The 26,594-nt window shown below is 45.0% G+C and overlaps 1 protein-coding gene across 2 annotated transcripts; it reads left to right on the top strand.

The window, feature by feature from the left end:
- Positions 1 to 26,594, top strand: LOC123097535 (putative potassium transporter 8). Of its 2 annotated transcripts, none has more exons than XM_044519303.1 (10): positions 1 to 327; positions 447 to 535; positions 636 to 870; positions 960 to 1,205; positions 1,309 to 1,362; positions 2,365 to 2,625; positions 2,740 to 2,792; positions 2,877 to 3,000; positions 25,006 to 25,260; positions 25,366 to 26,594. In XM_044519303.1, the coding sequence occupies exons 2-10, from the start codon at positions 497 to 499 to the stop codon at positions 26,439 to 26,441; spliced, it is 2,343 nt and encodes a 780-aa protein (XP_044375238.1). In that variant the 5' UTR covers positions 1 to 327; positions 447 to 496; the 3' UTR covers positions 26,442 to 26,594. The 2 variants fall into 2 exon arrangements, with proteins under 2 accessions (XP_044375238.1, XP_044375237.1); XM_044519302.1 differs by having other exon boundaries at positions 2 to 327; positions 444 to 535.

Below are 26,594 nucleotides of genomic sequence, written 5' to 3'. Positions count from 1 at the left end.
GTTCTTTCTTTGGCTCTTGGTTCTTGTGTTGTTGGTAGGGAGTGAGGGGGAGTGGAGTGGGAGTGGTGTTGGGTCTCCCAGAACACGCGGACGTGGCCCTCCTATTTTCCCATCTCGGTACGGTTACTACGGTAACCCCCTCCCCTCCGGGCAGAGGAGGGGGGGCTCCACCATCTTTTTCACCGTGGCATGTGCCTTTCGCTTTTTCTGGTCGGCTCGGCTAGCTGCCCAGCTCTATCCCCTTCCCTCCATTCCGCCCGTCCAGCGTTCAGCTCAGCTCGCTCAATCCTTGCACTGTTCCGCTCTTCTACTTTGTTTTGTTTCGAGGTACTAGAATATATTTTCTTCCTTTTGCATCTTGTATTTTTGGGCAAGCAGATTTGTCTGGATAGATTTTGGTAACGCCAGTGCGTGTAAGATTAGCTTTTGCCTGTTTCTTGCAGCAGGAAATCAGTAAAAGTCGAGTGTTATGTGTGATTGATTGATTTCTGGAGCAATGGATCTTGAGTTCGGGAGGGGCATGAGATCCCCGCAGGTTCGTCTCTCTCTCTCTCTCTCTCTCTCTCTCTCTCTCTCCCAGACCGCTGAGTAATCAAGGGAGCAACCTGTTGTTCATGTTGGTGTTGCACTTGCAGAGGGACTCATGGAAGACGACCATGGTCCTGGCATACCAGAGCCTGGGGGTGGTGTACGGGGACCTCAGCATCTCCCCCCTCTACGTCTTCAAGAGCACCTTCGCCGAGGACATCCAGCACTCGGACACCAACGAGGAGATCTTCGGCGTCCTCTCCTTCGTCTTCTGGACGCTCACCCTCATCCCTCTCATCAAGTACGTCTCCATTGTCCTTCGAGCCCACGACAATGGCGAGGGTACGCTCCGCCCACCGACAACTCCTTCTCCTCTTCTTCTTCTTCAGGACCTCGGCATGCTCCAACAATCTCCTCTCGTTGTTTCGCAGGAGGGACGTTCGCCCTCTACTCGCTGATTTGCCGGCACGCCAATGTGAGCCTCCTGCCCAACAGGCAGATTGCGGACGAGGAGCTCTCCACCTACAAGCTGGAGCGCAACCCTGAGACCGTGGACAAGACCCGCGTCAAGGTGTGGCTGGAGAAGCACAAGAACCTGCACACCGCCCTCCTCATCATGGTTCTCATTGGCACCTGCATGGTCATTGGGGACGGTGTCCTCACGCCGGCTATATCTGGTTACTTGCCTTGCCACCCCCAACCTTTCTTTGCCTGTTTTCAATCAATCAATACACTAATGACTGGCTGCTAACTTTGGATTTTGTCTGTCATCCATGACAGTGTTCTCAGCTGTGTCAGGCCTTGAGTTCTCCTTGTCCAAAGATCACCATGAATGTGAGCCTTTCTTTTAAATTATTCGTTTTGTTTTCAGTAATCTTTGGAAGCGATTTAAATAAAGTAAAGACTAAGAACATACTAGTACATGCTTGTTCGGGAAAGAAGATAGATACTGGTCAAAACTCCAGTCCACCAGTCAAGACTACTATTTTTTTTGGAAAAGGACCAGTTAGGACTACTTGCATGCAAAAATCATTCAATACTATGCTCGTTGACTTTGTTTTGTGGTCTTTTGGGTTGGACATATTCCAAGAGTATCCCCGGCATATCCCCCTTTTATGTAGAATTGTTTAAAGACGAAACAAAAAGGGGATAATGGGTGCCCTCGGCATCTGATATCGATGTTTGAGAAGTATCAGTGAGACATTCGGGATCTTAGTTCTATCAGTATAGCAAGATATTCATATCCTGCTAATGTTTCACCAGTCACCATATATTAGGTAAAAAAATGTAATGTCTCATCAGGAACATTGATAATGATGACTAGCAACTAGACCAGAGGAAAATCAATCACTGAATCACATGCTTTATTGTTCCTTTGCATAATTACATTTCTACGATACTACAAATGAAAAGTCTCTCTGTGTGTGTGCTGGTGTTGGCTGTGTGCATCCTAGCTATGCAGAGGCCGGGTGTGTGTCATTGTCTTTGTATTTCTCTTGATGCTTCATTTTGAGTCAATAAAATCCACCCTTTATAGAAAAAACAAATGAAAAGTCTGTATATTTTCACTTCCTGGTCATATGCTTTGGATCTTTACTCGAGAATGTACACAAAGTCATGTACACCATTTGGTTCAGAACACGAGAGTGATTACAAAAATAAACCTTTCGGCGCTATAATATACTTGTAAATGGTCTTGCCATGATATTTCCCTTTCAAACCTCTGTTTTCTTTAGATAATGGAAGAACAACTTTCCCGGCCTCAGCACTCGAGGACGCACATAGCCATTTCAAACCTCTTTGTTGGCTCTGATGATTGATCTCTTTTACATGCAGATGCCGTCATTCCAATAACATGCGTCATATTAGCATTTCTGTTTGCCCTCCAGCATTTTGGCACACATCGAGTTGGATTTATCTTTGCCCCGATAGTTCTAGCCTGGCTACTCTGCATGAGTGCTCTTGGCCTTTATAATATCATACATTGGAATCCTCATGTCTATCAAGCTCTGAATCCCTATTACATGTTCAAGTTCCTAAAGAAGACTAGGAAATATGGCTGGATGTCACTCGGTGGAATTTTGCTCTGCATGACAGGTATATTATGTGCTATGGAGCTATGCATATTAGCATGATTCAGTTGTTCCTTTCTCGCGTTCGTATTGAATACAATAAGCAGAAGTTGACTACCTAGCTTGCCTGACGGTGCAGGATCTGAAGCAATGTTCGCCGATCTTGGACACTTCTCATACAGCGCAATCCAGGTAAACTGTTGATGCTGCATGTGAATTCGAACATTATATTTCATATATTAGTTTTAATGTACTGATCATTTAGTTTTATCACAGCTTGCTTTCACTTCTTTGGTTTACCCCGCGTTGATTCTGGCATACATGGGTCAGGCAGCTTACTTATCAAAACATCATGACTTTTACTCAAACTCTCAAGTTGGATTTTACATAGCAGTTCCAGGTATGTACTGACGTTGCAGCTCATCTATTTTTAGGAAAAAAAAACCTGATACGTACCACTTGAATATCAGACAATATTATTATTTTCCCGCAAAAAAAGACAATATTATTCTTGTGAACAAAATTAAATCATGTCGTATCACTGTACTCTCACACATATAATATATAAAAAGTTCACTAATTCGTAGTTTGCTTTAATTAAATTGAAATTTAGTCTTGTTATATATCCAATGCTGATTTCACTCCCATAACTTTCTATAATGATCTGTAATCTTCTTTTCCAAATACCATTTGTTCAATCAAGAAAATCTTGATCTGTATTAGTCCAATCTTTTCCTTGCCCCCTTGGGTATTTCGAAAAAAGACAATATGAACATCAGTAGGCTCGTAAAACGTGTTGATGAGAACAAACCTTTTTTCGATAAAGGGCGCTTTTATTAACTCATAATGTAGCATCAAGTGGATACAAAGCATAATGAGCGACACCCGGCCTCTGCATAGTTAAGATGCACACAGCCTTAACAAAGAGTCTAGCAAAGTATATATATAAAAAAAAGCGACAAGTTGGCAACAGTAAAGCCATATGAGTCCAAAACTATGCCCATGTCGACGGAGGAGGTGGACCGATCCGGAGATTATGTTGCCACCCATGTTGGGTAAAAACCTCCCTGGCCACCCGCTCCAACCGCATACACACCGCCTTGAACAGCGATTGATACTCGGTTCGCTGTAGCGTAGACTACATACGAAGCCAATGCGTACAACGGTAAATAACCTGCATAGAAGAAGAGGTTTTGCCATTAAAAACACAATCGTTTCTACATAGCCAAAGCGACCATAATAAGGCAGACGCTTCCACCCGTATTAGCTTACTAAAAGCATTTGGTATTCCATCAAGCCAGTGACAGTATATATTGGCAACACTTGTTGGCGGATACAAATTGGACGCTATTTGGATGACTGACCATATAGAACGTGCGAACTTGCAGTGAAAGAAGAGGTGTTTAATTGTCTCGTCATGAGTACAAAAACTACACTTCTTACTTCCTTGCCAGTTGCGTCGAGCGAGGTTGTCTTTTGTTAGCACAACTCCTCTCCGAAGATACCACATGAAAATCTTATTTTTTAGTGGCATCTTTGATTTCTATATTAGTTTATTATTATCCAATGGAACCTCTGAGTGCGAGAGTGCACGGTACATAGAGTCAACTGTGTAGGATCCCGATGTACTGAGATTCCAGCGAAACACATCCCTCCCTTGTGTCAAGTTAACCGAATCCAAACGGGATAGAAGATGTTGCCATGACGCAAGGCGGAGGCCAATCAAATCCCTCCTAAATGATACATTCGGCGGGGAGGAGTTGAGCACGTGTGCAAGAGTATCATTCTTATTGCGTACAATTCGGTACAAGGCTGGATACTGTTCCTGAAGAGTGGTGTTTCCTAGCCACCTGTCCTCCCAGAAACGTATCTCGGAGCCGTCCTTTATCGCGAATGATCCAAAGCGGAATAGATGTTTCTTTACCATCATCAGACCAGACCAAAAATGTGAGTCATCAAGTTTCCAATATGCCTGGACAACGCTTTTTGGCCTAGATACTTATTGCGCAACAGGGTTTGCCAAACACTATCCTCGGTAAGTAGCTTGAACGGCCATTTACCGAGTAAGGCATCATTCTTAACCTGGATGTCCTGAACACCTAAACCTCCCTGGTCTTTTGGTCAATAAACCACACTCCATTTGGTTAGCCTATACTTTTTATTTTCACTATCTCCTTGCCAGAAGAATCTGGATCTAAAGTAATCCAGTCTTTGCAGAACCCCTTTGGGAATTTGGAAAAATGAGAGCATGTAGAGAACCATGTTTGTGAGAACAGAATTGATCAAAACTAGTCGCCCTCCAACGGAGAGCAACTTGCCTTTCCAACTGCTCAACCGTTTCTCCAATCGCTCTTCAACATGTTTCCACTCCGCATTAGTGAGACGCCGATAATGAATCGGAATTCCCAAATATTTAATCGGGAATTGGCCTTGTGCACAACCGAACAAGTCAACATATTGTGCAGCCGCCTCCTTGGCTTCTCCGAAACAGAACACTTCACTTTTATGGAAGTTAAATTTTCAGACCTGACATTTGCTCAAAAGCTGAAAGCAATAGTTTCATATTTTTAGCCTTATCTAGGTCATGTTCCATAAAAAGAATTGTATCATCGGCATATTGCAAGATAGAGAGTTTGCCATCCACAAGATGTGGCACTACTCCTGCAATTTGACCGTCCTGTTTGGCGCGTTTGATCAAAGTAGCCAACATGTCAGCGACAATGTTAAATAACATTGGAGACACTGGGTCACCCTGCCGTAATCCCTTTTTTGTCTGGAAGTAATGACCTACATCATCATTGACTTTTATAGCCACACTACCTCCAGTAACAAAATTTTGGACCCACTCGCGCCATTTATCTGAGAAACCTTTCATTCTTAGGGTCTGTTGGAGAAATGACCATTTGACTTTGTCGTAGGGAAAACGCTTGCTTTAGACCGGCTGAAAACAGCGTCGCGTAAACCTGGTCCTCTGCGCGACACGTGTCCCCTGCCCACGCGAGCCCACCGCTTCCCCCGCGAGCCTTGTCTCTTTCCTGGTGCCTTCTCGTCCACTCGCCGGTCTCCTCATCTTCTTCCTTCGCTTTTTCCCCCTCCACCTCCTATTGAAAGGAAGAGGCGACGCCGGCCAAATCCACATCAACGCGTGCTGCATGGTGAAGCTCCCACCCGGAGGGACTGCAATGGCGGCCGCCGGTGCCGCAGACGACGAAGCATCCACCATCGCGGTCGCATCGTGCCGCGTCGCAGCAACCCCCGTCGTCATCGTCCTGCATGTACAACGTCCACCCGTCGCCGTCGCGCTGCGATGGAGCAGCAATAAGCGGTGGGGCGCTGCAGTGCAACTCCGTCGGCGGCACCGTCGGGGTGCTGCGGTGGAGCCCGTCGTGCCGGTGCGGGCTGCAGCGAAACATCGTCGGTGGCGTCGGGTGCTGCGATGGAGCATCGATGGACCACCTCCGCGCCGGCGTCAGCGCTGCAGTAAAGCATCGCCGGCGACGGCGGGTGCTGCGATGGAGCGCCACAGGGGGGGCGTTGAAACTTCGTCGGAGTTGCATTGAAAGCACCGTCGGCTTGCAATGGAGCACGTACGGGGTGATTGGAGCTCCGCCGCGGCTATAATGGAGCTCTGCCGCGGTTGCAATGGAGCTTCATCGGAGCTGCAATGGAGCACGGCCGCGGCTATAATGGAACTCCGACGACGACATGGCCGCTGCATTGCAGCTCCGGCGGCTTCGCGGGCGCTGCATCGCACCTCCAGCGGCATCAACGAGAACTGCATCGCACCTCCGGCGGCGTCGCGGCCGCTGCATCGCAGCTCCGGTGGCCTCGACGACCGCTGCATAGCAGCTCCAGCGGTGTCGGGGCCGCTGCATAGCAACTCCGACGACGACATGGCCGCTGCATCGCAGCTCCGGTGGCATCAACGTCCGCTGCATTGAAGCGCCACGGGGATCGCCGGAGTTGTAATGAAGCGCCGCGGCGGTTTGTCGGAGGTGCGATGAGCGCCACCTGGGCGCCGTCGGTGCTGCCTTGGAGTTGTTGCCATGACTTGGTCGTGGTGTTGTCCGATCTTGCGGCTGGGAGTGTCAGATCGGACGGCTCTGGGGGCGACCTAAATTTGTAACAAATCATCCGGTTTACGCCTAGCATCGCCCTTGTCGTATGCCTTTTCAAAGTCGATTTTAAATACTACTCCACTCGTGTTCTTCCGATGCATCTCGTGGACGGTCTCATGAAGGATTACTACTCCATCGAGTATATTTCGTCCTTGCATGAAAGCCGTTTGGGATGGCTGAAGAACATGATCGGCGACCGCGTTGAGCCTATTAGTTGCAACTTTGGTGAAGATTTTGAAGCTGACATTAAGGAGGCAGATCGGTCTAAACTGTTGAATCTGTTCAGCCTCCTTAGTCTTTGGCAACAAAACAATCTCGCCAAAATTAAGCCTAGATAGGTCTAGTTGGCCGGCATGAAAAAAATTGAACAACTCCATTAGGTCAGTCTTGATGACATCCCAGAAGTTCTGATAGAACTCCGCGGGGAAACCATCAGGGCCTGGAGCTTTGTTATGTTCCATTTGGAACACCGCAGCTCGCACCTCCTCTTCAGATAAAGGTGCCGTCAGGATATCATTCTCTTCTTCTGTGACTTGTGGAATGTCATCTGTCCGGGTCTCATCTAGAGTGAAGTTCCCTTCCTCTGGAGCTCCAAACAGACACTTGTAGTATTTGGTTATATAACGCTTGAGCTCTGCCTGACCCTCGATCCGTCCCTCATCCTGTTGGAGGCTAAAAATACACTTCTTCCTATGCCACCCATTGGCGATCATTTGAAAATATCGTGTATTGTTGTCTCCCTCCAAAATGAATTGGGCACCTGATCTTCGATACCACTTGATTTCCTCTTCTCGCAATAGACGTGCAATCTGCTCATTGGATTGATTTTTCATATCAATCTCCTGTTGAGACAAAATGCGAGTCTCTGCTATTTTGTCGAGGTCATCTATAATAGTGGAAAGGCGTTGCTTTTCTTTTTTATATATACCACTTGTGTGTTTGGCCCATCTAGTTAGGGACCGCCTCATGGCTCGAATTTTGAAGTTCCATCGTTGAATCGGTGTGCGACCAACGGCAGGTCTCTCCCATAAATTCTTAATTATATCCGCAAAACCATCCCGATGTAACCATCTCAATTCAAATTTGAATGGACGGCGAACAGTGGGAGAGCTAGTAGAGTTAGAATCAAGAATGATGGGTGCATGGTCCGAAAGTGACTCCATACGCTGGCACGCACTGTTATCATAGGGAATTTTAATTCCCATTCGGCATCCATGAGTACCCGATCGAGTTTCTTGTATGTCGGCACCGGACGGTTGTTGGCCCAAGTGAACTGTCGCCCCGACATACTAGCTTCTTGAAGATTCAAACTGTCAATTACAGCGTTGAATAAGAAAGGCCAGTGTGTGTCAAAACGATCATTATTTTTCTCTTCCTGGTGTCTAAGGATATTGAAGTTGCCTCCAATAAGCATTGGATGGGGGTTATCCTTAGCCAAGTTCACCAATTCCGAAGGAAAGCGGATTTATTCTCATCTTGGGCAGCCTCATAGACTGTGACCAGACTCCATGTATAATTGTCAGCACTATTTCGTAGGTGGAATTTGCTGTGAAATTCACCAACCGAATAAGGTAACAAGTCCATGGTTGTGGTCTGTATCCCAAGTAAGATTCCTCCGGACCTTCCACGTGGTGGTAAGCAATGCCATGTGTAGTCCAAACCACCTGATAGGTGATCAAAGATATGTGCACGAAAGTCACATTTACCAGCCTCGGAAATTGCCACAAAATCTAACCCATGGTCACGCACACAGTCACCGACGTGTTTATGTTTAGCCAAGTTTGAAAGACCTCTGCTATTCCAAAACATGCCTCTCATGTGGAAACTTGGGTTAGGGTGGATACCTTCGCCTTCTTGGGCGGTTTTTGTTTGTTTTTTGAGGAGTGGGATTTTGATTTACGCGAGGACGCGGTGAAGTCACATAACATGGACCTAAGTCGTGTGTCATCTAATCCGACCTCAGATACCACACCAACCAAGTGGGAGAGAAGCGGACCGTCATAAGCAGCCGCCGGTTCCTCCTCGATTTCAGGGTATGGTAGGGGACTCGAACACTTTGGAGAAATCTTTAATCGGTCTATCTCCATGTGTTTAAGCACCCCCACCGAAACACACACATCATTATCATTTTTTCCAATTTTAATTCCAACGTTATTTAAACTAGAGGAAATACGAGAATCAGAAAAAGAAAGAAATGATTTATTGCAAGGTGTACCTGTAGGAGGGTCGAGGTTACGCTTCACCTGACGCCGCATCGCCTTGGAGAGGGAGCACTCATCCGTGGCCGAGGACCCGTCAGCAGAGGTGAAGTGACGACCACTGCGCCGTAACGGAGTATCGGTCAGCTTGGTTGGAGTAGAATGGAGCGCCGGCTGCGGCGTTGGAGAAGACGGAGGCGATCCCAACGGTGCAGCAGCTCCTGGCTCCATTAGAACGTCAGCAACGGGTGACGAGGATAGCTCCATGCTGCGCCCCGTGGCTGGACCAAGTGTCACAGCAGCAGCCAGATCACAGCTCGGCGCGCTCTGTAGCGAGGGCGACGACGCAGGTGATTGCAGAACCTTTGCCTGAGCAGTCATGGGCTGTACTGGGCGTCCATCGCCGGTAGTTGTTGACGAGCCCAGCTCAGCGACATCGGCCCCCTGTAGCGTCGGTTACACAGAGCCATGCAACCCCACAGATGAGTTCTTGTTGGCTGATACAGTTGCACCCATGCAAGCATGCACGTCCGTGCTTGGAGATTCCACGGCCGCCACTCGCGGCGTCTTGAGCAAAGGCAGCTCATTCTGCAGAAGAGGTTGGTGCAGCGGTGTACCAAGGTTGACGGATACCGGAGGCGGCGCCGGGAACGACAATGGTGAAGTGTAACCTACAGCAATCTCGCCAAGCATGTTCGAAGGCCCTGTAGTGCGCTGCAGTTCAGACAACCGCGCGGCGAGAGATGCAGTCAGCATAGGAACTGGAGTGCTCGAGCTCGAGTTTGAAGGAGGATTCACACTCGCAGAGTTTCCTTTCTTTGCTTTTTTGCTAACATCACCATTGTTAATTTCATCATCACGGCCATGACCTCTATCTGGGCCATCATCATGTTGCATCCAGATTAGAGGTATGAAATCTGCATCCGGAATATAGTCATCCTTTTCAACCTGGTACCAAAAGTTATACCCATCAAGCTTGACAAATGCCTCTGCGGTTGTGGAATCTTCTCCCTAGTCATTATTATAGGTGAATATATCAAAAGAGCGCACCGCAACCTGAATGCGTATAATACCATGATGACGTAGGGCATAAAGATCAACATGTTGAGTTGCTCCAATGACCGATCCAACAGCCCAAAGCCCGAGGAAATGTCGTAGTGAATGAGGAACGCCGTAAACGTGCACCCAAACAGTCTCCAGAGAAACATAAGATGGGACATCTTCAACTTTCCATTCTTTAAAAGAAATTTCAACACCTTTCCATTTTTTAAAAGAAATTTCAACACCATGCGACTTGACTCGAACCTCTAGGTCAGCCATTCGGCGAAGATCGTTAAAGGAGGGGAATGACACCAAAAAGGCATCCTTGCCATGCGGTATAGCCTCCCACTTTCACTGAGTCTGAGTCCGAACGATCCTAGCAATCTCAGCTTCAAGCACCACTGCAGGTAGCTCCCCACCGGAAACTGTGACTAAGGCAATTGGCGATGCTGAATGTAATGTAGGCATGTATTCCGAATATAGTTATACGTGCTTATGAAAAAGAACTTGCATGACATCTTCTGTCCTACCCTCCCGTGGCAGCGGGGTCCTATTGAAAACTAAGGGATATTAAGGCCTCCTTTTAATAGAGTAACACTTAGTGAATACATGAACTCCTCAAAGTACGGACCGGGAGTGGTCCCGATTATTGTCACTTCGGGGTTGCCGGATCATAACACATAGTAGGTGACTATTGACTTGCAAGATAGGATCAAGAACTCACATATATTCATGAAAACATAATAGGTTCAGATTTGAAATCATGGCACTCAGGCCCTAGTGACAAGCATTAAGCATAGCAAAGTCATAGCAACATCAATCTTAGAACATAATGGATACTAGGGATCAAATCCTAACAAAACTAACTTGATTACATGGTAAATCTCATCCAACCCATCATCGTCCAGCAAGCCTACGATGGGATTACTTACGTACAGTGGTGAGTATCATGAAATTGGTGATGGAGGATGGTTGATAATGACGATGGCGACGGATTCCCCTCTCCGGAGCCCCGAACAGACTCCAGATCAGCCCTCCCGAGGAAGATTAGGCTTGGCGGCGTCTCCGTATCGTAAAACGCGATGAATCCTTCTCTTTGATTTTTTCCTCCCTGAAAGTGAATATATGAAGTTGGGGTTGAGGTTGGCGGAGTCCCAGGGGGCCCACGAGGCAGGGGGCGCGCCCGGGGGGGCGCCCTGCACCCTCGTGGACAGGGTGTGGGCCCCCTGATGCTGATTCTTTCGCCAATATTTTTCATTAATTCCAAAACGTATCTTCATGGATTTTCAGGTCATTTCGGAAATTTTTATTTCTGCACAAAAATAACATCATGGCAGTTTTGCTAAAAACAACGTCAGTCCGGATTAGTTTTATTCAAATCATGCAAGTTAGAGTCCAAAACAAGGGTAAAAGTGTTTGAAAAAGTAGATACGTTGAAGACGTATCAACACCCCCAAACTTAAACCTTTGCTTGTCCTCAAGCAATTCAGTTGACAAACTGAAAGTGATAAAGAAAAACTTTTACAAACTCTGTTTGATGTTGTTGTTGCAAATATGTAAAGCTAGCATTCAAGGTTTTAGCAAAGATTATGAACTAACCATATTCACAATAATATTTAGGTCTCATGTTTACTCATATCAATGGCATAATCAACTAGCGAGCAATAATAATAAATCCCGGATGACAAACACTTTTTTAAAACAATCATAACATGATATAACAAGATGGTATCTCGCTAGCCCTTTCTGAGACCGTAAAACATAAATGCAGAGCACCCTTGAAGATTAAGGACTGACTAAACATTGTAATTCATGGTAAAAGTGATCCAGTCACAGTCATACTCGATGGAAATTAATAGCAATGCATGCGAATGACAGCGGTGATCTCTAACTGGTGCTTTTTAATAAAAGGATGATGATTCAACATAAAATTAAATAGATAGGCCCTTCACAAAGGGAAGCAGGGATTTGCAGAGGTGCCAGAGCTCGAGTTTTAAAACAGAGATAAATAATATTTTGAGTGGCATACTTTCATTATCAATATAACAACCAAGAGATGTCGATATCTTCCATGCACACACATTATAAGCGGTTCCCAAATAGAATGGTAAAATTTATACTCCCTTACCACCAACAAACATCAATTCATGGCTTGTCCGAAACAACGGGTGCCGTCCAACTAACAACAATCCTGGAGGAGTTTTGTTTGCAATTATTTTGATTTGATTTGAGCATAGGACTGGGCATCCAGTTACCGGCCATTTTCTCGTGAGTGATGAGCGGAGTCCATTCATCGTGAAAATAACCCACCTAGCATGGAAGATATAGACAACCCTAGTTGATACATGAGCTATTCGAGCATATAAAACAGAATTTCATTTGAAGGCTTAGACTTTAGAGTTTGGCACATACAAATTTACTTGGAACGGCAGGTAAATATCGCATATAGGAAGGTATGGTGGACTCATATGGAATAACTTTGAGGTTTATGGAAGTGGATGCACAAGCAGTATTCCCGCTTAGTACAAGTGAACGCTAGAAAGAGACTGGGAGCGACCAACTAGAGAGCGACAATAGTCATGAACATGCATTTAAGATTAATCAACAATGAGTGCAAACATGAGTAGGATATAAATCACCATGAACATAAATATCGTGGAGGTTATGTTGATTTTGTTTCAACTACATGCGTGAACATGTGCCAAGTCAAGCCACTCGAATCGTTCAAAGGAGGATACCACCTTATCATACCACATCACAATCATTTTAATAGCATGTTGGCACGCAAGGTAAACCTCATAGCTAATTAAGCATGGCATGAGCAACTATAATCTCTAATTGTCATTGCAAACATATTTTATTCATAATAGGCTGAATCAGGAACGATGAACTAATCATATTTACAAAAACCAGATAGGTCGAGTTCATAGCAGCTTCTCTCATCTCAATCAGTCCGTCCATCATATATCGTCATTATTGCCTTTCACTCGCACGACCGAACGGTGTGGATAATAATAATAGTGCACGTGCATTGGACTATGCTGGAATCTGCAAGCATTTAATACAAGAGAGAAGACAAGGTAATATGAGCTTTTGATTAAATCAACAATAATGCATATGAGAGCCACTCAACATTTTTCATCATGGTCTTCTCCTCTCAACCCCCAAAGAAAATAAAAGAAATAAAATTATTTACACGGAAAAGCTCCCAACAAGCAAAAGAAGAACAAGAAATCCTTTTGGGTTTTCTTTTAATTATTATTACTACAAGCATGGAAAGTAAACTAAGTAAAAGACAACTAATTTTTTGGTTTTCTTAAGGTTTTTCAAACACACAAGAAAGCTTAGAGAAGAAAATAAACTAGCATGGATAGTACAATGAAAAAGTATGAGCACCGACAACTGGCATGAGTGTGTGAATATGAATATAATGTCGATGAGAAATACGTACTCCCCCAAGCTTAGGCTTTTGGCCTAAGTTGGTCTATGGCCACTGCTGGTCTAGCGGATATCCAAAGTCGTAGCTGGGGTTGTATTGAGATGCAGCAGCTACTGCCTGAAGAGCTGCAGCTTGGAGGCGAGCTCCCTCCGTCCTCTTCTCATACTCGTTCGTCTTCTCCCTGGTTATAACATATCTTTTTTTTGCCTGAAAGTTATAGAAAGTAGGAGCAGGGAGGGCAACATGGACAGTGCGCTGTCTATCAAAAACTAGTCGGTACTGGAGAAACTATTCATTCCTCTCAAGAAACTGATGGTGAACCATAGCACTATAATCTAGATAAGCAGGAGGCAACTCCATATCATTTTCATGTATGGGTACACCAAGATAATTAGCTATACGAGTTGCATAAGTTGTACCAAAAAAATCTCCCCTTTGTACCGTTAAGATGCAACCTTCGTGCAATAATGACCCCCAAATTATATTGTTTATCATCTAATACCGTACTCTTGAGGACACTCAAGATCTGGAACGCACATGTGACAAGCCTCATCTTTACCGTTAATGCATTTACCTATAAAGAGAGTAGAATAATGTATGGAAGAAAAATGAATGCTCCCTATGGTAGCTTGTCTGATTTCTCTAGATTCCCCAACAGTGATACTAGCAAAATAGTCTTTATATTCAGATTTGCGAGATTCACTAACATTGCCCCACTGCGGGAGTTTACAAGCAGTATTAAAATCTTCTAGGTTCATAGTATATGATTTATCATAAAGATCAAATAAAACAGTGCAAGAATTACGCGAGGATATAAATTTAAACCTCCTCACAAAAGAATCGGTTAGGTAGTGGTACTGTAGGTACTTATCTGACACGAAGTCCTGAAGATCAGCATTATGCGCATACGCGTCAAATTCATCCCTTATGCCTGCCTGGACCATAAACTCCTCTGACGGCCATTCACAAGGCCGCACTTAAGCTTTCCTCGGTGGTTCATCGTTCGGCTCACGTATCGCGAGCCTTGATCCTTGCTTCCTTGAGGATTCATCTTGGTACATTTTCTATGCATTTTTCTTTCTTTGATTTTTTTTAATTTTAGTGACTCAAAATAAAAGTGAACCAAACTCAACAAGATTGATAGCAACTACTCCCACAGGTGCCTAGAGGCTATATCATGCATTAGAGCTACTTTTGACCATATAAATTTGACATGCAAGCTCAAGAACAGGGTCACCTTAGCAGCAAAAATTTGCAATAAATAAAGCATTAAAACAAAAACTAATTGGACCATCGGAGGAGTCACATACCAAAGAACAATCCCCCAAAACAGTTTTGTGAATGGAGTTTTGAGCAAAGAGATCGAAAATGACAGCAAGATGAGCTAGAACACGGGTTTGAGCTATGGGAGGATTTTTTCTAGAGCAGACAAAGTGAGTGGGTGCTGGAATAAGTGGAGGGGTCCACGTGGGGCCCACGAGGCAGGGGGCCGCGCCTAGGGGGTGGGCGCGCCCTGTGCCCTCGTGGCCAAATGGTGGGCCCTCTGGTGTGTTCTCAGTGCCAGAAATTCTTAAATATTTTACAAAAAATCATATTTCATTTTCAGGACGTTTGAAAAACTTTTATTTTCGGGGTATTTTTATTGCAAGGATAATTCAGAAAACAGACAAAAAATACTATTTTTGCTTTATTTAATTAAAAAACAGAAAGTAAAAGGAGGGTAAAGAGAGTTGTGCTTTCTAACTTCATCAAGTCATGTTATTCGGAAAGAGTTTGTTAACAAGACTTGATCAACCTTATTAGTGGATTCCTTTTGATGAGCACAAGATGGATGAAGTTAGAAAGCACAACTCTCTGTACCCTCCTTTTACTTTCTGTTATTTAGATTAAATAAAGCAAAAATAGTATTTTCTGTCTGTTTTCTGAATTATCCTTGCAATAAAAATACCCAAAAAATAAAAATTCTTCAAACGTCCTGAAAATGAAATATGATATTTTGTAGAATACTTAAAAATTCTGACACTGAGAACACACAGGGCGCCCCACCATTTGGCCACGAGGGCATAGATGGTGGGTGCGCCCCCTGCCTCATGGGCCCCACGTGGACCCCCTCCACTTATTCCAGCACCCACTCATTTCGTCTTCCTCCAGAAAAAATCCTCCCATAGCTTAAACCCGTGTTCTAGCTCATCTTGCTGCCATTTTTTATATCTTTGCTCAAAGCTCCATTCACAAAACTGTTTTGGGAGATTGTTCTTCGGTATGTGACTCCTTCGATGGTCCAATTAGTTTTTGTTCTAATGCTTTATTTGTTGCAAATTTTTGCTACTAAGATGACCCTGTTCTTGAGCTTGCATGTCAAATTTATATGGTCAAAAGTAGTTTTAATGCATGATATAAGTCTCTAGGCACCTGTGGGAGTAGTTGCTATCAATCTTGTTGAGGTTGGTTCACTTTTATTTTGAGTCACTAAAATTTCAGAAATTTTCCAGAGAAAGAAAAATGCATAGGAAAATGTACCAAGGTGGTTCTTCACGGAAGCAAGGACCAAGGCTCGCGATACGTGAGCCGGACGATGAACCACCGAGGGAAGCTCAAGTGCGGCCTTGTGAATGGCCGTCAGAGGAGTTTATGGTCCAGGCAGGCATAAGGGATGAATTTGACGCGTATGTGCGTAATGCTGATCTTGAGGACTTTGTGTCAGATAAGTGCCTACAGTACCACTACCTAACTGATTCCTTTGTGAGGAGGTTTAAATTTACATCCTCGCGTAATTCTCACTGTTTTATTTGATCTTTATGATAAATCATATACCATGAACCTAGAAGATTTTAATACTGCTTGTAAACTCCCGCAGTGGGGTAATGTTAGTGAACCTCGCAAATCTGAATATAAAGACTTTTTTGCTAGTATCACTGTGGGGGAATCTAGAGAAATCACACAAGCTACCATAGGGAGCATTCATTTCCCTTCCATACATTATTTTGCTCTCTTTATAGGTAGATGCATTAACGGTAAAGATGAGGCTTGTCACATGTGCGTTCCAGATCTTGAGTGTCCTCAAGAGTGCGGTATTACGTGATAAACAATATAACTTGGGGGCCATTGTTGCACGAAGGTTGCATCTTAACGTTACAAGGGAAGATTTGTTTGATGCAATTTATGCAACTCGTGTAGCTAATTATCTTAGTGTACCCATACATGAAAATGATATGGAGTTGTCTCCTGCTTATCTAGATTATAGTGTTATGGTTCGCCATTAGTTTTGAGAGGAATGAACAGTTCCTCCAGTACCGACTAATTTTTGACAGGCAGCGCACTGTCCATGTTGCCCTCCCTGCTCCTACTTTCTATAACTTTCAGGCAAAAAGAAGATATGTTATAACTAGGGAGGAGGCGAACGAGTATGAGAAGAGGACAGAGGGAACTCGCCTCCAAGCTGCAGCTCTTCAGGCAGTAGCTGCTGCATCTCAATACAACCCCAGCTACGACTTGGGATATCCGCTAGGCCAACAGTGGTCATAGACCAACTTAGGCCAGAAGCCTATGATTGGGGGAGTACGTATTTCTCATCGACATTATATTCATGTTCACACACTCATGCCAGTTGTCGGTGCTCATACTTTTTCATTGTACTATCCATGCTAGTTTATTTTCTTTTCTAAGCCTTCTTGTGTGTCTGAAAAACCTTAAGGAAAACTAAAAAAATTAGTTGTATATTTTAGCTAGTTTACTTTCCATGCTTGTAGTAATAATAATTAAAAGAAAACCCAAAAAGATTTCTCGATCTTCTTTTGCTTGTTGAGAGCTTTCCCGTGTAAATAGTTTTATTTCTTTTCTTTTCTTTGGGGGTTGAGAGGAGAAGACCATGATGAAAAATGTTGAGTGGCTATCATATGCATTATTGTTGATTTAACCAAGAGCTCATATTACCTTGTCTTCTCTCTTGTATTAAATGCTTGCAGATTCCAGCATAGTCCAATGCACGTGCACTATTATTATTATCCACACCGTTCGGTTGTGCGAGTGAAAGGCAATAATAACGATATATGATGGACTGATTGAGATGAGAGAAGCTGCTATGAACTCGGCCTATCTTGTTTTTGTAAATATGATTAGTTCATCGTTCCTGATTCAGCCTATTATGAATAAAACATGTTTGCAATGATAATTAGAGATTATAGTTGCTCATGCCATGCTTAATTAGTTATGAGTTTATAATGGTTTACCTTGCGTGCCAACATGCTATTAAAATGGTTGTGATGTGGTATGATAGGGTGGTATCCTCCTTTGAACGATTCGAGTGGCTTAACTTGGCACATGTTCACGCATGTAGTTGAAAAAAAATCAACATAGCCTCCATGATATTTATGTTCATGGTGATTTATATCCTACTCATGCTTGCACTCATTGTTGATTAATCTTAAATGTATGTTCATGACTGTTGTCGCTCTCTAGTTGGTCGCTTCCCAGTCTCTTTCTAGCCTTCACTTGTACTAAGCGGGAATACTGCTTGTGCATCCACTTCCATAAACCTCAAAGTTATTCCATATGAGTCCACCATACCTTCCTATATGCGGTATTCCGGTGGGATGCCGCTTACCTAGCCTCCCCGGCAACGGCGCCAGAAAAGAGCTTAGTTGACGGGGTGTTAATTTTTTATGAGAACAAGCCTTGCCCCATAAAAAATTAACTTACCCATCTAACAACCGAGCTTCATCTTGAAGTGATCTTTTATATACTTTCACTCCTTAGAGCATCTCCAACATATGATGCAAATTTGGAGATGTAAAATTTAGAGGCAATTCCAATAGATGACGTATATTGGAGATGTATAAAAGTGCAACTCCAATAGATGATGCAAAGTGGAGGTGTAAAACCGGTCGCGCGACTGCTGTACGGCCACTAGTGCTGCGCTTATCGAAGTACTCCTTGATGCATTGGCAATACGTGTTCGTGGCTTGGTCGGTCCCAACGGATGCATCAAGAGAGACTTTTTTCCACGCAATGCAAATGAACACAACTTCAGCGTTAGTATAATTTGTGGTTCTTCCCTTCATAACGAAGCCCTCTTCGCCCATGTCAAGATTATCATCATCACATTGAATATGATATTGTTCTGATGCATAATCTTGAGAGAAATATGTCAGGATGGGTAAAGCGTCTCAACTCTCCTGGTGGAGAGCCCGCATATTATATATTCATAGGATGGGGCTTAACCCATAAATGCATACACTTGATTGTTACAATTGTGCATAGCACGTTCAGAGTAAGAGAGATACACGGAGGTTTACAAGAGAGTTAAAGAAGAGAGTTACATGCATCAACTTCTAATAAACCATGTACGTTTAATCTTGATCTTTAACTAGACATCCATAACATCCGGCATAAGATATCCATAACAGCCGGCATAATATATCTTTAACACCCTCCCTTAATCTGAACTCCCCAAGTTAAGATTACACTTGAATTCCTCAAACGGTCGTGTGGCCAATGCTTTTGTAAAACCATCTGCAACTTGATCCTTTGAATGAACAAACCGAATCTGCAACTCCTTATTAGCAACTCTTTCCCTCACAAAATGATAGTCAATCTCTATGTGTTTGGTTCTTGCATGAAAGATAGGATTAGCAGATAGGTATGTAGCACCAAGATTGTCACACCAAAGACATGGGGTTGGTGTGTGACATATGCCAAGTTCCTTAAGCATGGACATGACCCATATAATCTCTGCTGTTGCATTTGCAATGCTTTGTATTCTGCCTCAGTACTTGACTTGAAAACTGTGGCTTGCTTCTTTGCACACCATGAGATCAAATTAGGTCCAAAGAAGACTGCAAAACCACCTGTTGATCTTCTATCATGTATGCAACCTGCCCAGTTAGAGTCAAAAAATGCACTAACAAGTGTGGATGATGACTTGCTAAAGGTTAGGCCAATACTCAAAGTATTTTTCACATATCTCGGTATACGTTTGGCAGCAGTCCAATGAGTTGTAGTTGGTGCATGCAGAAACTGACAAACCTTATTGACAGCAAAGGAAATATCAGGCCTGGTGAGAGTCAAATACTGAAGTGCACCCACCAAACTTCTATACTTAGTACCATCCTCTTGACTCTGGAGTTCTCCTTCAGCAAGAGAGAGTTTTTTCTGAAATGGACAATGGTGTTGGTGATGGTTTACAGCCCTGCAATCCAGCTCTATTCAAAAGATCAGTTGCATATTTTTCTTGGGAAAGATGAAGACCACCTTCCTTGTTTTTCTTGACTTCAATACCAAGGAAGTAATGCAGGTCACCTAGATCCTTGAGGGAAAATTCTAAATTCAAATCCTTTAACAATGCAGTTACTGCCTCATTTGATGAGCTTGTGACAATGATATCATCAACATATATGAGCACAAATATGGATGTTTTGAACTTGTTGTAAATAAATAGTGATGTGTCGGATTTAGAAGGAACAAAACCAAGTGTTTGCAACTTTGAACTCAGACGTGAGTACCATGCTCTAGGGGCTTGCTTCAACCCATAAAGAGATTTATCAAGCCTGCACACATGAAAAGGTTTATTCTTATCTTCAAACCCAGGAGGTTGTTTCATGTACCCTTCCTCTTCCAGAACACCATGAAGAAACGCATTCTGCACATCTAGATGTCTGAGACTCCAGCCTCTGGATACGGCAATAGACAAAACAAGACGGATACTGGCAGCCTTAACAACAGGACTGAATGTATCCTCATAATCTATGCCATACCTCTGTTTGAATACTTTAGCAACAAGTCTAGCCTTGTAATGATCTATTGTACCATCTGATTTTCTCTTTATCCTGAACACCCATTTGCAGTCAATTAAATTTTTACCTCGATGTGAAGGAACTAGGTGCCATGTCTTATTTTTACCTCCACTTGGGATCCACACTTGCTTCTTGAAAAGTACTAGGTTCTCCTGTTGAACACGCCAAGCCAAATTTAACTTTATAATTTACAGGTTGAATTACCCATGTTCGAAGTCTTGTACGGGGTGGTGTACTATGTTGCTGGACTGTTGTAGATGATCTAGGCGCAGGAAATACCATAGACGGCTCCTGGACAGAGGATCCAGGCAATCCCGAGGTTGCTGTTGTGACATGTGCCGCTGTCGGATCTTCTCCGGCCATATATGTGGGCGAAGCTTCAGTGGATGGCGCAGAAAACCCAGGCGAGCCAGCTGAATCAGGCTGGGATCCCGTGCCTGCAGCGGGCTGGCACACCGTCCGCCTGACGTAGACCCGTGGGTCCGGGCCAAACCGCGTGGTCGGCCAGTCCCCTGATGGCGACGCACGCGTGGATCATGGCCCCCCAGGTGAGGACGTGGCAGGTGGGGGTTGGCGAGCAGCCGCTCCTGGCGTGGATTCTGTGCTGTAGTGCTCTGATCCCGGAGCGGATCGCACCTGCGTTGACACTGCCGTTCCCGAGGTAGATTCGGGAGCAGCCCTGTCACGTAGCGGGGGACACATGAAATATGGGCCATTTTGGCCATTTTCTTCACCATTTGACGCCAAATTGTTTTCTGTTGCTTCACCACTTGAGCCTGCGTCATCACAAATCTCATTTGCACGGTTAGAAGAGTTAGTCAAGTGGTCAGTACAGTTGTCATTCCCTTGATGAAAACCAGACAAATGAGGTGGTAGTAGAAGGATTTCTTGGCGAAGTAGGGCACCGGCGTTAGGATGTAGATGAGCAAAAGGGAAGACAGTTTCATCGAAGACCACATCACGAGAAATATATATACTCGACCTGTAGGAACATCAAAGCACTTGACGCCTTTGTGTTGCGCACTATAACCCAGGAAAACACATTGTTTTGAGCGAAACATGAGTTTGCGAGTATTGTAGGGACGAAGGTTTGGCCAACAACCGCATCCAAAGACACGAAGAGAGTTATAGTTTGGTCGAGTATGAAGGAGTCGTTGCATGGGTGTTTCATTGTTGATGACACGACTGGGTAGCATATTGATGAGATGAACTGCAGTAAGAAATGCCTCATCCCAAAATTTGAGAGGCATGGAGGCACCGGCTAGGAGAGCAAGTCCTACCTCAACTATATGCTTATGTTTGCGCTCGGAAGATCCGTTTTGTTGGTGAGCATGGGGGCATGAAACATGATGCAAAGCACCCAACTTTTGGAAAAACGAGTTTAACTTCTCGTATTCACCACCCCAATCAGATTGGACAGCAAGGATTTTAGTGTCAAATTGGCGTTCAACAAGTGCTTGAAAATTAAGAAAAACTTGAAAAACGTCAGAACGTTTTTTAATAAGGTAGATCCAAGTGAATTTACTGTAGTCATCTATGAAACTAACATAGTAAGTATGTCTACCAACGGAAGAAGGAGCTGGACCCCATACGTCAGAAAAAACAAGTTGTAATGGCTTGGTAGAAATACTAGTGGAAACAGGATATGGTAATTGATGAGCTTTCGCTTTCTGACAAGAAACACAAATAGTTTCAAGACTACGCTCACCAACACATGGGAGTTGATTATTTCGAAGCACTTGTTGAATAATATCAAAAGAAGGATGCCCTAGCCGCGCATGCCACCGTTTCGATGAAATTTTGATGACACCACACACTTGTTTATTGAAGCTTCTAAACTGAGGAATCAAAGGGTAGAGCCCATGCACACATCTACCGCGGTAGAGAATTTTCCTCGTGGCCTGATCACGAATCAAAAAGTAGGGGTGAAACTCAAGAAAAACTTTGTTATCTATGGCAATACGATGAACAGAAAGAAGATTTTTCTCAGTTTGTGGGACATGTAAGATATTTCTAAGATGAATATTCCGATGAGGGGTATTGACAATTGCATGACCAACATGATCTATCTTCATACCTTCACCGTTTGCGTTGTGGACTTGATCATGGCCACGGTACTTCTCGCTCATGGTCACCTTTTCAAGCTCATTGGTGATGTGATTTGTGGCTCTAGAGTCAACGTACCAATTGGTATCAACTCCATAAGATGTATCTGCAGCTGCTGCAACTTTCTTGCGTTGGGAATTGTTCTCGACATAGCGCCAATCACAATCCTTTGCAATGTGGTTTTTTTTTTTTGCAAATTTGACATTTATTTTCATACTCATCATGACCTTGAAACGGATGACCCCTATTGTTGTTATAGGAGGGGCGCCGGTTATTGCCGGAGTAGTAGTAGTTGTTGTTGTGGTAGTGGCCGCCGCCGCCGCCGCCGCCGGTGTTGTAATTGCTGTTGCCACCGGTGTTGTAGTTGTTGCCACTGTTGTTACCACCATAGCCACCGCCACGACCACCACCCTTGCGGTAGCCCTTGGGAGACCCGCCACGACCTCTGGCAGCGAGATTGGCAGAGGATTTGAAGGCACCTGCCCCCGTTCCTTGGAACATCTCGACTCGTTGGTCGAAATTTGAGACCATGCCGAAGAGATCATCCACGGTCAGGGGCTCCACGCGGACATTCAGCGCCGAGATGAGGGGCTGATAATCCATATCCAGCCCCCCGATGATGAAGGAGAGAAGCTCCTCGTCCTTGATGGGTTTGCCAGTTGCAGCGAGCTCATCAGAGAGGGCTCGCATCTGACCGAAGTAAGTAGATGCACTCTGTGAGCCTTTTTGGGCGTTTGAGAGGGCGATGCGGCAATTTTGTTGGCGCAGGAAAGGGATTGGGCGGCGAACTTGTTAGCGAGTGCTGACCAGATCGCGTGGGATTTTTCTAGGGATGCAACCTGAACAAGAACTTCCTTAGAGAGGTTCCGGAGGAGATAGGCCACAATCTGTTGGTCCTGGATGAGCCAGGGGTTGTAGGCAGGGTTGGGAACAATCTCTTCTTTCCCATCGGAGTTCTTGGTCATGATGGTCTTTGTGGGTTCGACTGTGGATTGATCGATGTACCCATATAGCCCAGCCCCCATGATTTGGGAACGAGCTTGGGCTTTCCAGAGGACATAGTTGGTTCGGTTGAGAGGCTCGGATGTGGTGTAATTGAGGCCAAGGGGAGAAACTTGGGTGGAGGAGAACATGGCGGCTCAAGGTGGAAGATGAAGGCTGCGGTGGTGAGGGGTTTGCTAGATGCGATGGAAGAAGGAGGCTCTATATACCATGTCAAGATGGGTAAAGCGTCTCAACTCTCCTGGTGGAGAGCCCGCATATTATATATTCATAGGATGGGGCTTATCCCATAAATGCATACACTTGATTGTTACAATTGTGCATAGCACGTTGAGAGTAAGAGAGATACACGGAGGTTTACAAGAGAGTTAAAGGCATCAACTTCTAATAAACCATGTACGTTTAATCTTGATCTTTAACTAGACATCCATAACATCCGCCATAGGATATCCATAACAGCCGCCATAATATATCTTTAACAAAATAATCATCATTTGACACATTTGTGGCGTGCATGAAAGCTTCACCATCAAGACTACAAATGGACGTACACGTAATCAACCTCACATTCTATTCGTATCGGAAATTGAAAGAACAAACAAGAGGAAATTAGATTTTTTTACCTTTGCGACATTTCGTTGAACACGTTGGATACGGTGGCCGTGGGCTTGACCACATCTTCCTCCATTGAGTTTCTTCGAGTCCAACTCATGAAGATGACCCCACGCCTCGCCTTGCGCTACATCCAAAGCTCGCGTCTAGCGGCGCCCGATGCCTCCCTCCAGCGGCAGGTGTAGCCCCACCCCCCTTCTGTGGTGGAGGCTTCGACCAACGACGTGACTTCCTCACTCCGAGTCAAATCGGATGGTGACGGCGTCACCACGTCGTTCTCCTTCATGGAGGCGCCATCTTGATCGCTCGCGGCGTCCCCGTGGATGAACGTCTTATTGGTTTCGGCTTGCTTCTCTAGTTTGGGGCTTGGTGGGTTTAGATGTGTTGTTTTCTCTGTTTGGGCTGACCATCCCCTATCTCTCTGCACTGGGCACCATGTTCATACCTTCTTGCGTTCGTGTCATGTGGTGTATCCTCCCCTGTACTCATTTTCTTTCCTTCTATCAGTGAAAAGATACACAAGATGTGCGTATTTGTGAAAAAGATAAAATATTGGAAGGCTAAATATAGGTTCTCAAGATATTTAACCATGTGAAATCCCTCAATTTGAAATAGATAAAAATCTATGTAATTAATTAAATTTGCATTTTATTTAGAATTTGATGGTTTGAACCGTTCTAACCCTTGTAGTTTTTTTGGGATGAGTTCATATGAATATAGATATGAAGGCCATACCAAAATCTTAGGGTTGAGAAGGGCATTTTGAACAATTGCCAGATTTTTTTGGGGTTTTATCCTTTTAAGAAACACATGATGGTTGGATTAATCCTCATTTTCAGATTAGAATGAATGAAAAATGATGCTTATGAGATGCTCATGATGCACAATCATTTCCTAATAAAATGTGTTACAACTTGCATGTGTACTCTTTCCTGTCTATCTTGGTGAAGATGTATGCCACAAAACCGATTAGTGATAACTCTCATAGTAGTTTCTTATTTTGTTGAAATCCATTTCTTACTTGTTCAAGAAAGGCAGTAAAAATTATGTACCATCTGATGTATATGAACTTATAGTTTTGTTTAATTAAAACTTCAGATAAGGTGAGATGGCCTGTTCTTGTACTGGCTATTCTGGCTTCAGTTGTTGGAAGCCAAGCAATCATCAGCGGAACATTCTCAATAATCAATCAGAGTCAGTCCCTAAGCTGCTTCCCTCGGGTAAAAGTTGTACACACATCTGAGAAAATTCATGGGCAGATATACATCCCTGAGATCAACTGGCTACTCATGATCCTCTGCATTGCCGTGACTGTTGGATTCAGAGACACTAAGCACATGGGAAACGCATCCGGTAAGATAAACTAACTAGTGTCGCCAATGCAATCTGATTTGTACTTCTCAGATTGCTTTAAAATGGAACGGCGAGTTAGTTTCTGAATTTTGTGGTGTTGTGCAGGACTAGCAGTGATCACCGTGATGCTGGTTACCACATTCCTGACATCCCTTGTGATCATGGTGTGCTGGCACAAGCCACCCCTGCTGGCCCTGGGCTTCCTCCTCTTCTTCGGCTCCGTGGAGGCGCTCTACTTCTCGGCGTCGCTCATCAAGTTCCTGGAGGGCGCCTGGCTCCCTATACTCCTGGCCCTCATCCTCATGGCCGTCATGCTCGTGTGGCACATCACCACCATCAAGAAGTACGAGTTCGACCTGCAGAACAAGGTGACCCTGGAGTGGCTTCTGGCCCTGGGTGACAAGCTCGGCATGGTCCGTGTGCCGGGCATTGGCCTCGTCTACACCGACCTGACGTCGGGCGTCCCTGCCAACTTCTCCCGCTTCGTCACCAACCTCCCGGCGTTCCATAAGGTCCTGGTCTTCGTGTGCGTCAAGTCGGTCCCGGTGCCGTACGTGTTCCCCGCCGAGCGCTATCTCGTCGGCCGAGTGGGTCCGCCGGGCCACCGGTCGTACCGGTGCATCGTGCGGTACGGCTACCGTGATGTTCACCAGGACGTGGACTCGTTCGAGACGGAGCTCATCGAGAGCCTGGCCATGTTCATCAAGCTCAACGCCTCCTACCGGTGCAGCGAGGTCAGCCAGAGCGAGCAGCTGGAGGAGTGGGAGCCGGGGCTGACCGTCATCGGAAGCAACACGCTCCGTGATCACGCGAGCTACGACTTGCAGGACAGTGTCCAGCACTCGGCCGCGTCCGTCGAGGTCGCCGACAGCCCCGGCGGCACGGGCTTGGAGTACAACTCGTCCAAGCAGGTGAGGTTCTTCATAGACAGCCTGGTGGTGAGCCCCGAGGCGGACAAGCAGGTGGCGGAGGAGCTGGAGGCGCTGGCGGCGGCGAGGGAGGCCGGCACTGCCTTCATCTTGGGGCACTCGCACGTGCAGTGCAAGCCTGGCTCCTCGGTGGTGAAGAAGCTGACGGTGGTCGGGTACAACTTCCTCCGGCGCAACTGCCGTGGCCCGGACGTGGTGCTGCGGGTGCCGCCGGCGTCGCTCCTGGAGGTCGGCATGGTCTATGTTCTATAAAACCTCTTCGTTTTGGCATGTGTTTATGGTCTCATAAATCTGCCCATGCATCGACCTGCTTGCTGCTGTGTATTGTAGGTAACTAAAACTTGTCAGTGATGTTGTAATGCCCCCTGGATTATTTTGCATCCGGCTGTATAGTTTACAACTTCA

Source organism: Triticum aestivum, chromosome 4D, assembly GCF_018294505.1.
Source record: "Triticum aestivum cultivar Chinese Spring chromosome 4D, IWGSC CS RefSeq v2.1, whole genome shotgun sequence".
Lineage (NCBI taxonomy): Eukaryota > Viridiplantae > Streptophyta > Magnoliopsida > Poales > Poaceae > Triticum > Triticum aestivum.
This window is presented reverse-complemented; position numbering and strand designations above follow the sequence as displayed.